The following is a 12,267-nucleotide window of genomic DNA, read 5'->3' on the forward strand; positions in this document are numbered from 1 at the left end:
CTAGGAAATAAATATCTCATTAATATCTACCTTCTCCATCTGCTCAAATGTGGTATCGATTTTCCTATTGGGTATAGTTTTAATCTCACTTCCGCTCTCACTGCTAGGTCTATATATAACACTGCTGTCACTCGAATTACTTTGTCCCGTGCTGTTTGAGTTGCTATGCGAACTCTCAGACATGAGATCTGATATGCTTGGCATTGGTGACACCATTGCAACCGTATTGGGATCCAATTTTCTATGTAACACATCGCCCTTCAATTTAGCTGCATTTGGTATGCTCAGAGGATTGATTTCTTTCGGTGGTTTTGTTGTACCTTTGACAAGTGCCGTTGGCTTTGGAATGCTTGATCCTGGACTAACACCAGGTGCTGTCTGACCCGTGCCATTAGGCCCCGGTAATGGACACGATGTATTAACAGGTGGCTGATGTTTATTCAGGCCAGACGATTGATCAACGAATGATTGACAATTGTCATTGTCATTGATATGAACATTTTCAATGGAAGACTGGTGATTCCGTGAGTTTAATATACTCTCGTTTGGACTCCTGTCACTCCTGATATGATTATCATAGGGCTTACTGTCCCCATCAATATCCTCCAATACACTCTTCATGTTATTGAGATCAGTTTCTAAATCCTTGACCTTTTGAACTTCATTGTTGCACTTTGCATCGTTGTGATTTGTATTCACCTGATTCATACTCATTGTTTTGTCTATACTCGGTGGATTTTCCTGAGTTGGGCTCAAATTAGAAAGCTTAATCAATCCATTGCCGCATGGAAGACCTTTGGAAGTTATCACATCTTTGTGGATACCATTAGGTGGGACTTTGATATTCTGAATCTTTGGATCTGGCATTTTACCAGGTAATTCCATCTTCGGCCTTTGAATTGATTTTTGGTCATTACTCTTCACAATTGGCAATATCTTCTGATCCTGAATTATTGGTTTCTGATGGCCAGGGGGAAGAAGTACTGTACTTTGCTTTTGGGGATTTGTGGTGTGTTTTATAGCCTCGAGATTGCTTGGTTTTTTGTCGGTGATTTTTTGACCAACGGCAATTTTACTTGATTTAGGCTCCTCCACGGGAACAGGATAGGCGGCTTTCTCAGGAGGTCCTTTAGTTCTCGCTATTTTAGTTTGAGCTTTTGTCTGTTCTTTACGGCCAGATTTAGGACTCGATTGTTTCGTTGGTTTTGTCTGGAGTTTTGACTTCAGGGCACGTGTCTTCGGTGATTCCACTGTTTTTCCCTGATCACAGAGGGACGTTGAGCTGTCTGAATGTTCAGAACGGGCTGATGAAAACCCGGAAGAACTTGAGGTGCGTTTTGATGCACCCGATGAAGCCTTGCCACGATCCTGATTCTTATCCTTATTATTGAAGAGCTTAAACTTGTCTAGAACTGAGTTTTTGTTCTGTTGAGGAGGTGGTGCAGCAGTGTAGGGAGACGGTTGAGGCGCACGTAGACCACCACCTGGACGACCAACTGTGGAAGCTCTCGGGCTGTATTGGGAGAGACAATAGAAATAATTAATATCTTTGGAAGGCCACCAATTAATCTTCGATACTTTGTTCTCGGGTCTCTGTGAACTAAAATCTCGACCAAAAAGATCTTTATCGTGATCATGTTGAGTAATAAATTCGGAATTTAACGTTTGAGAGATCACGATCCTTTGATTGAGAATTTTATCCCAGATACCTTTCCACCGAATACCTCTCGGATTTTTGGGAGGTATATTTACCTTGGTGTTGTCGCTTGGGGCTGTCTGTTGGTGTTACTCTGGGTTCTCGGTTGAGGGATGAAGGAGAGTCCCTGCGGTGAATGCTGTTGACTTGGGCTTGTACTCCTTGAACTGCTTGCACTTGGAATACCACCATTACCGTGTTTCAGACCCCCTGAGGAGAGAAAACATTTTATACATTAGCCGATGAATTGGCTACATCAAAGATTTTTTTATCCCACTATTCATGTATACAAGTGGAAAATTATCCCTAAGATGAAAGGTTCTCTCGCAAAATTAAATTTATCCCAAGAGCTCTCAATGAAGTAGACATTTACGGGAATAATTTAATGCTGAAACCTTTCATCGACGTTCGTCCTGGCAAATCAAGTATCTTCAACTTCCTTCTTTCACGCTAAATGAATAGCTACATCCATTACCACCAATCAGATGCTCTACATCTTGGCTTACGACAATAACTATCCCCATAAATAGAAATATCAAGGTATCAACAAAGGTCAACAACCGTCCCTCTGACATTTACATTAGGTTGAGAGCGATAACTCACGATGACACGAGTAAAAGTTTCTCAAGTACTCCAGTGGGAAAATGAGTAAAATATCACACGAGTGAGTAACAAAGAAAAACGTATAATAGACATGAAAAGATATATTTTTATCAGGATTTAGATGAAGTGGTGTGAGTAACATTGGATGTTGTGTATGAGGCCCTATGTAAAACTGGTTACAACTCGCGTAGGTGCTTAGCCTGGGCGAAAGCCGGCATACCTATGCCTGAGATATAGAGGCCAAAGGTCGGACCAAGACAAAGTTTATGCGAATCTCAATAGACTATCTCCAACTTGCTAACGCGCTTTTTTAGTCACAATCAAAATTTTCACTACGAAATACCCAAATCAAATAAATACCGGAGATAATTTTCCTGCTAATTAAATTACGTTAAATATGATAATTTGTGGAGATATTCTAAATCAGATAATTTTTTCGGATAAATTATGTGAATTATATAAATTTTTTAATGTTAATTGAAAGAATCGAGTGTTAAAATTAATTACAAACACTGTCTCTATTTATTCACCATGTAATTATCGTACAGTGAGGGAGTGCAGGGGGGTGGAAGAGGGGGAGAGGGGTATTGAAGGGAAATATACTCCCCGTCATTGGTCGCAACTCGATAAAACGACGATTGACTGCCTCATTAAGCAAGTACAGTCGCACGACTGTTTTGCTGGAAGGAGGAGGTACTCTACACGTTCTACCGAGTGTAACGGCCCATAGTCTAAATAAACCACGAGGATTTTCTAGTGAGTGAGAGTGTGGTAGACACACAACATGAAAACAGTATTTACCGGCTATTTTGTGCATGAATATTGGCACGGTGTAAGCTTGTAGAATAGATTATTGAGGTGAGATTAGTAGTCATGTAATAATGGGCGATAGTTTTGCAGGGAATGGGCTCAGATGGTTGGTATTATCGAGTATTTCTGGGCGATCTCAATGAGGGGGATTTTATTTCAACGATTTTAAGTGAATGGTGGAGATGGAGAAAATTGCTGGAGTGGCGGAGGTGAAATTTTGCAGGAATTCTGCACTAGAAAAAATTGGCTCTGAAGTTAAGACATTTTTTTTGCCCATTTGCGAAACTAATGGGTCGCGGGAGAGAGGGAAATCGCTAAAATAATTTGGGGAAGGGAAAAATTTAGCGATTGGATAGGAAATTTTGTTAGAGAAATGAAAATTTTTCCCTGGAAATTTGATAAACTGTCTGAATGTATTCAGAATCGTGTGGGTGAAACTACCGTAAAGATGCCCCGATATTTGATAATTCCTCGTGAATAAAATAAAATTTATAACGAAATTGTGAAAGTGTTCCACTTGAAACAAAATAACAATCAACGAAACCAATAAATCTCTCGGAGCTTTCCACTTCTCATTGTGTCTCATAATTACAAATATTTTTCTCTTCATTTTCAAAACATAAACTCGCAGAACGTCAGCTCGTAAAGCGTTCGTTCCTCCCAACGCAATTAATGAACCTTTTACTACCCCAAATTATACATGCACTTCAGGTCGTAAAGTACAACTAAACCGTAAACATGAAAATAAATGAAGGGAAGAAGTGAGAATTTTTTTTCCTCAAAAAAAAAAAGAGTTATTTTCATGCGCCACCTCAGTTGATTAACGACTGAGGAAATGACGGCCCGTCAATGATTACGGTTCGCTCGTAATTCAAAAGTGTAACACAGGAGACACTGAATCCCTTGGATTCCATTATTTGTAATGCATACCCTCGAAAATGTGCATTACTCGTCACTTTTATCTTTATTTGTGTCAAGTTGACGAAACATTTTTAACTCCACAGTCGTGTGCTCTCAATTATCGCGATTTTATTTGCATTACCAAATTTATTCACCGCTCCCTTCCCTCACAATCGTGCGCCCGACGTCGTGGTCTCGATTATTTAAATTGATGGCAGGGAAAATAATGGAATAAAAATAATTTCGACAAAAAAGTGCGATAATCAATCTGATTAACTTAATTTTCATGTCTCCAGATTTCAGTAGAATAGAAAATACACGAGATCGTTTGGTATTTCACTAATGACGAAGCCTCAAATACGAATAAATTCACGTCCGTTTGGGGGTTGAGTTTATTCATCGAGTCTGATATTTTAACAGGACTGAATCCTCCGCGTCACGTTTCCAAGGAGTCGCTATTGTTACGGATTCTTCAGAGTCTTCTGAATCTCCAGAATTGTGGAGATGGAATCTTGAATGTCTGATGAGGCAGACTTCAGTGAAATTGGAGCAATTTATCGAACTTATTTCATAAAGTTGACTATTAATTTCCCGGGGTGTGGGAAAATTATTCTGAAATTTCGGTGCAACAGTCTCTAAAAAATATTATCAATATTATCAGAGACCAGATGATATGTTCCACGTGGACATTCTGAATGAATATTCCATGAATTCCCCGGCTACATTACGAATCCTCTGAATTACCAAGATAAATAATTGATCTACCCCGCATCTCTCCCCCCATTCCCATCATCCCCGTCGAAACTCACCCCCAATCGCTCGATTTTACCCCCCCATATCCGATCCAACCCTCTCGATACCCCGAACTACGTCCACCCCGCAATAAAAAGGCTTCAACAATCTAAACAAAATTGAAAATACCTGGAAATCGAGACACTCGATACGTGACCCAACGCCACCGTCAAAATTCTCGTCACGGGGATGATTCATTGACAATTCCTACCACGATGCGATCGATCTCACCCGACGTGTGAAATTAATGATACCTTCACACTGAGAATCCCACCCCCTCCATTTCCCTCAACAAAACCACCTGCTGGACCATTTAGTATCCCATCCCCATCTCCCTCCCACCCCCACCCCTAGCATTCTCCATTCTTCAAATATCACTCACATCAGGCGCGACCCTAAACATTTCCCTTTCAAAATCATAACTAGAAGCAAAAAAAATAAAAAATAGTGCAACGAGGAAAAAAACCGGATGCGAAGGAAAAAATGAATATAAAATTGTACCTCAATTTGACTCGCAAATCCGTGACAATTTGTGATATGTAATCACTGAGAATTCCGAGTATGCAATAGTTATAACCAGAAGGCATTGACATGCCTCAGCAAACTGGCGTTGCAGAGTGATTCGTTCAGTAGCCGAAGCACTAAAATCCTTTCCCACTCTTTTCATTCAGTGCCCTCTACTCACTTTTACCCTCTCTCAGACATCCTCAAACCCAGATGTAGGTACGTTAGGACTATGCATTACTGAACCATTTACGATACGAGCTGAACACTGGCCAACAGTTGACTCTTATCAGCCGTCCACTTCTGCATTAAACTGGAGTGAATATTCGTATGTGTGGGTAATACTATAAAATGAGGTGGGGGGGATTGACAGGCCAAGGCGATTAACTTCAGTGACTGTCAAGTCACTCCGTCATCGAAGTAGTTTGTTTTAGGGTGTGTTGAGGGACACTGAGAGTACAATTTGTCATTTTACGATTGTCGGAGAATCTGTTTGTTTGATTTGGACTTTGGTATTTTTATAATTATAATATTATAATTGATGGAAAAATATCTCGAAAAATTTTGGATAATTTGGGGGAAAAAATTGCTGAATTGTAATTCGTCGGTTGAGAGACACTGGTGAATCATCCAGAATAGGAGGGAATGTACCGTATAATCCAAAAGAGGGAGGGAAAGGGGGGAGGGGGAGGAGAGGAATTATCTGGATTGATTCTTCAAGTAAAAGGATGTGCAGTGAAGATATACCGCCATTTTTTTCACTCCTGTTTATCTCCGATTTAATTTTATTCCTCTTATTACCATAACGGATCACTGGGTAACTCGGTTATTCTCGGACACAGCTACATCACGACTCATTTGAAATGATTGTTCTCATTTCTTTGCAGATGAATTGAGAGATGACGGCTGAGTCAATTGAGAAGTGGACAATTGGTCCATTAAACTGGAAACTGAGAAATTAGGGCTTGAGAGGAGATTTGTCGAAGTTAAAAATCTCAAATTATTCAGTTCAGTTGAATATTGTTAGTCTCGAGTTAATAAATTTCGGCTGAATTAACTAATTTTTTTTTACTTGTGAGTGAAAGCCATTTTTCAAATGATTAATGCACTCAAAATTGGGGCGCATTAACGAAGGATAATTGATCGTGTTTTTCCGACCAATGGAGGTTGTTTACATAATTACTTGATTATGGATATCTCGAGAACGTGTGATTAGGGCTTTATGCAATGGGGAATTCATTTAATCTCGAGTGGAATCGATTGAAATGGGGCTATTCGCAAAAGCAATTTAATTCTGAAAGTCGAGTTTATGAGGCTAGAGTGGCATTTGTTGATGGTTAATCTATGCATGTCTGAGTGCGTGTGATTGATAAACAACTCACTTAATTATTGAATATTGGGGTCATCTGGGCAACAAAAAAATGCTGAATAGAAATTTTTTCATGGGAATTATTGTTGACTGGAAGCTCAAAGGGATAAATTCCATTTGTTTTGGGCCCCAGAGTAATTGGGTAATTGGGCCCCAATGGTCCCAAAATAATTCGCCCGAGGATTAAAACGTCGGGAATTTTTCTGTTCCGTCAATTGTGACAATGACCCACCCCATCAGCTCATAATTCGAGCTATCACATTACCAAGATGACAATCATAGATTCAGGATACGGTCTGACTCAACGTCGAGTCAAAAGAGTCGACTCAAAGTCGTGACTGAGAGGTCTCGAGGCTTTCAGATACGCTCGAGTTACCCTGTGACGAGAGATTTCTCAAGGAAATGAGATGAAAAAGGGGTATAACGAGGACCAACTGACAATGATCTATCACCTGATGGGAACGAGACGTACTTTAATGGTGTAATGGACTAGTCTGGGCTTTTCCCGGATTTTCCCACCTCTTAAGTTGATTAATTGCTCAAGTAAGCCCTTTCAATAATATCGAGTGTCCCACGAGGGTTTGGTAATATTTTTTTTATTCGATTTTTCGGGGCGAAATGGATTTCTGGAAAATTCAAAGGGGAGACCAGTGGAAGATCCTGTGGTGGGCGATAGTGAAAGTTTGGGTGACTAAGCACTAGGTTCGAGGAAGAGAAGAGGATTATCGGGTATCTGTCAGGTTGTGTGCTCGGCCAGAACAGATAGGAAAGTGGAAGGACTCGTTTCTACACTAGTTAAACCAGAGTTTGAAATTAAAACGCTTTTGTTCTCAGACAGAAGCTATTTTACGTGTCTCAAATTAATCCAGTTAGGTATTAAGACGTGGATTCCAAGCAGTCGAGATATATCGAGGGAAAATTTTTTTTAGCTCGTCGTAATTGTTATGGGAATAATTGACTAGTGGCTCAACAGTCGGAAATTACAAGAGAGAATCATAATAACATGGGATTTTATTTTTTATTTGAGATATGTCGCTTACCCTCACTGAGAGTGTAAATAGTTAATCAATAGTCACGCAATGCTACACGGAAAAGGTAAAAAAACAGTCACCAGGACAAATAAACACGCCATTTATTTGATTATTATTATCGAAGAAAAACATGCTCAATGTTTAAACACGCAGAACGATAAATTTGTTTGAACAGCTATTAAGAATGATTGTTTATCTATTCACCGAGAGAGAGAGAGTGGATTTTCCTTGGAAAAAATATCAAATTGGGGATTCAGTTAATTTTTTAACGAAATTCGTCTTCAAGAAATTATTTTCCAAAGATCGTTGGAAAATTAGAAATTGATTTTAATCCAGAAAATTGACCGAGAGCTCAGCAATTTTTAGTTAACAATTTTCTAAGTGTTGCTTTGATTCTTCATCATCACAACTTCCCCCAAGATTTTTCCTCTTCCTCCCCCATTAATCCCCACTGTCAAAAAAAACCCTGCACATAAATAACCAGATTTCAATTCCCAAAAAGCTCATGTTCCCTAGACACATCAAATTGAGACTAACGAGAGCCCTCATACGGGTTAGAACATCATTAAGCATAAATATTCGAGCATAGTACACCATAAACTGGATATCGAGTGTCTTTCACCCCCCGGGTTGAGGTACTCTCCACTGTCCGTAGTGGCGTCCTACTCATGAATAATCCCAGACCAATGAAAAATGAAGAGACGTAGAAATTCCCCTAAAATTACCCTCTTTCCTTGGCCTCCAATCGGTCATCCCCTTCACCGAGGTTTATGCACGTGCAACATGTCGATTCGAATTAGCGGCTCGTAAAGGATCATTGAGATGTAACAAGAGGGCGAGTGGACAGAAAAAAAATATAAACCCAGCACTAGAAACGTCTTTTCTATTTTTTTTTTTATTCAACCCCTGATGCTGAAGGGACGAGAGAAATTGCCCTCGAGCATTTGTACGGGGGTTTGTGGTGATGCTGAGACTGCGGCCAACTTTGGCTGACTCACGACGATGGAGACCCTTCTGACATTTTTTTAATTCTCCGGGTGAAAATGGATTAGGGCCATTGAATATTTCGAGGAGTTTTTTGAGATTATGGGAACGATAAAAGTGAAACTCTGCGGAAAATATTGACACTTCTGTAACGAGATTGCTCGACCCTTGAATTTTTCCTTTGATCGTGGAAATTAATTGAATTCTTGGGGGTTCCTGGACACTAGGAGTTTTATTTATGGGTAAATGGTCAGGGAGGGTCAGGGACCCTGCGTATTAATTTTATTTATCACCTTTTGCAGACGATAAACGTCTGATTGTTGTTCTGAAGGGATGGAATACAGAACTATTTTTAAAAATCGCCCCACAATGAAAATTTACAAAAGTTAGGAATAAAAAATAAATTAGAATCTCGAGGAAAATAAAGAGGATATGGTCCTGAGATCGATTTAAATTCTCGAGAATCCTTACGACTTCCTGGGGATCGTGCGGAATCTCTTGAGCTTTCATAAATATTAACCGCTCAAAAGGCTCTAAAATATTGTAAAAATAATATAATGAGGAGAAATAAAGAACTATGACAAGGAAGGAAAATAATTGTACGTGAAAAAACTTTTAAAAAATCCATCGACTAATTTTATCACTCGAAATTGACCAATTCTGAATGTAAACCTTAACAAGGGATCAGGTGGTGTTGCCTTTCCATTGTGTGCTTAGTCCGCCGAATCTCACACCCACCAGGATTTATACGAATTAACTACACCCCTCGAAGCCTCTCGCAAATGTTTACCTTTCCCCCTTTTCAATTCCACGGACAATAGATTTTTAAAAACTAGTGAACGAATGTCTATTTGATCGAAAATAAACAGACAAAGCGTCTTTTCTTCCGTTGGCACACACGTCTGAGGGAAAATCAATTTCACTTGAAGCCTCTGTATCAATAGAAACACCAACCTTGGCCTCACTCACTGAGGTAAGGGTACATAGAGACATGTGGGGGTGGCTGACGACGTGATAGGAAAAATTGCAACGGTGGGAGTTAACGTCGGGAACAGCTGTCGTTTCCTCTCTCTTCGAAATGAATTGAAGCACTTTTCCAGAACAATTTCTTTTTTTTTATTATACGGAGAGAAAAGTTACTGAACAAGTCAAGTAATCGGGGGTGAACTCGATTCCCAGTAGTTTTTCACCCTATGTTGAGGTCCTCGATTAAAAAAAATTGTGCAAAGTTTTTTGTTATTGATCTATTTTAACTAAATAATTTTTTAAATTGTCGGATATGTAAAATAATATATTATATTATTATAATATACTATAATATTATATATTTAATTTTATAGTTGAAATCATTTGAATAATATTTTTTATTTTATCGTTTAAGCTTTTGTACGGTTGGAAATTTGTTGCGGGCAAATTTCCGAGTAATGGTGAATAGTTGGGTTCGATTGATGTGCCAGGAAGGAGGACACTCTGAACTTTTCTCGTTTCCCTCCTCGTTTTTGTGATTGGAAACGATTTTTTTTTTTTCATGTTCGTTGAATTTTGCGCGTCGAGTCCACCGAGTTTCCGGGGAGAGACTTTTTCATTGGAAGTAGACGGGAATAATGGGACAATCGAGAGTTTTTTTATCCACATGATTCTTCAACATGAACTCCCACAATCCCAATGCATCGAGTATATCACGAGAATTTCGAGAGGATATTTTTCTATCGTCGATATCCCGGGGATTTTACGTCTTTACGAGAAAATGATGACATTTATTTCTCCGGGGAATATCGAATTGAGACTATTGTTCAACGACGAAGACGAATGTTAAATGTGGTACCGACTTTAGAGACCAGGGAATGTCTCGTTTGAAGACATTGAAAAATTTATTCACAGCGATTGGTTAATATTTAGAGATTGTTCGTTCGATCGTTATTATCTACATAAAATTATTGAACTGAAATTAGATTGTTATGAATTAATTTTCAATAAATTCCGGGGAAACTTAAGGAAACTTTAAGACAATTTTTCCAAAAACTTCTCTTCATGTACATCATCTTCCGTTATATCCCATGATTCAACCCCACCGGCGAAAGGGGTGGGCACATTCCCGCCGTCTCGATACTTCTCGAAAGTTCGAACAACTGTCCTCCCCCAACTCTTCCACAAACCCAACGCACAAGAATAAAATTAAAACTCGATAACTACATAAATTCTTGTTTACCAATTTTACCTTCAATTCGTAAATTGACTCGTCGAGTTTACGACGGTCCCAGGAAATTTTTATACGTAAAAATAATGATCCCCAATATTTTAAATCCTCCCAGGGTGCCGGTAAAATCCATCCCCAAAATTTCCCGCGCACTCCACCCACAGGTAACCCCTCATCCCTCTCAAGAAAACTTGAGCAATTTCTTTTATCACTCTTAGTGTACCTTTGCCCTCGTCAATTCTCGAGCCAAATCTGACGCAGAACATTTCCGTATCGTCAGGTGAAACTTCATGTTACGGGCGCGCGCAAACGACTGACTTCTATACATTTATGAAATGGAAAAAGGCGTCCGTGTTTCTGTGACCGCAAAAAAATCCGCGTAGCAACGACTCGAGTGCCAGAGAGAGAAAGAGAGAGGGAGAGAAAGTGCAAGAGCAAAAAATCCAAGAGGGTGAGTTCAAAGAGTGAGCCCTTCCCCTTCCCCTCCACCTCCTCCTCCTTCCTCTCACCTCACCACACCCCCTCCCACCCCATTCCACCCGGTTGTTGTCTCACTCCACAATTTTTTTTTTCATTTTTTTCTTTTATCGCAAAAAAAAAAATGAAAACGCGGAAAAAGTGTTAGTGAAAACGACAGAAATCTCGGGAACATCGCGAGAGTCTTCCCCGTGGGAAAGTGCTCTCGGCGTGTACCTCAGCAAAAATGCATACATTCCCCCTGACAAGCCACCCCCTATCCCCAACCCTCGCCCATCTTTTTTATTCAGTTCAATGTTTATATTTGCACTGCGATGCTCGAGCGCCGAGGGATCTTGAAAGGGCGCGTGGACCATTTTTTTTTATTATTTTGTCCAGTACCAGTGCCACTATCCCCGGGAAAAAATCTCGTTTATATTTTTTCAGCGCGTGGTGAATATTCTATGATGAACCTGTCAACATTTGAGAGTGTGGAGAGGCCCCTGGTGGATGTGCAATGAAAGTTGGACGTGATAAATTTGCTGGGCGCATCCGGGTGGGTGCGGTGCGAGATGAAGTTGAACGGGGAAAATTAAATTCGGAGTTATATTTGGTGGTTGAGAGGTGGATAAATTTTACGGGGAGCAGAGGCTCCGGTGAGAGGGTAGAGGGGACGAGATAGGGGTAATGAATGGGGAGACCTAGATATTTTTCTGGAGCGTTGGGGATGAAGTGGGCGAAATTCACTGGCGAGTAACAGGAAAAAATGATTTTAATTATGAAAATTTTTCATCGTGTGGTGAGAAATATTTGGTATAAGAAACCGGGGACAAATTACAAATGAAATGTGAGATTTTTGTCTAGGGTTTAAGAAGAAATTGGCGAAAAATGTGATTCATTTTTACGCAACATTTATTTTCGTAGG

The 12,267-nt window shown here is 39.8% G+C and overlaps 1 protein-coding gene across 6 annotated transcripts in view; it reads right to left on the reverse strand.

The window, feature by feature from the left end:
* Window positions 1–12,267, reverse strand: part of Sick (sickie) — a 121,469-nt gene that overhangs the window by 45,416 nt on the left and 63,786 nt on the right. For all 6 annotated transcript variants that reach the window (XM_064127418.1, XM_064127416.1, XM_064127415.1 and 3 more), the window contains 2 exons: window positions 1,753–1,906; window positions 31–1,513 (listed from right to left, as the gene is read on the reverse strand). In XM_064127418.1, the coding sequence (XP_063983488.1) occupies window positions 31–1,513; window positions 1,753–1,906 (1,637 nt within the window). The remainder of the gene's footprint in view (window positions 1–30; window positions 1,514–1,752; window positions 1,907–12,267) is intronic.

The sequence above is a fragment of the Diachasmimorpha longicaudata genome, chromosome 9 (assembly GCF_034640455.1).
Source record: "Diachasmimorpha longicaudata isolate KC_UGA_2023 chromosome 9, iyDiaLong2, whole genome shotgun sequence".
Lineage (NCBI taxonomy): Eukaryota > Metazoa > Arthropoda > Insecta > Hymenoptera > Braconidae > Diachasmimorpha > Diachasmimorpha longicaudata.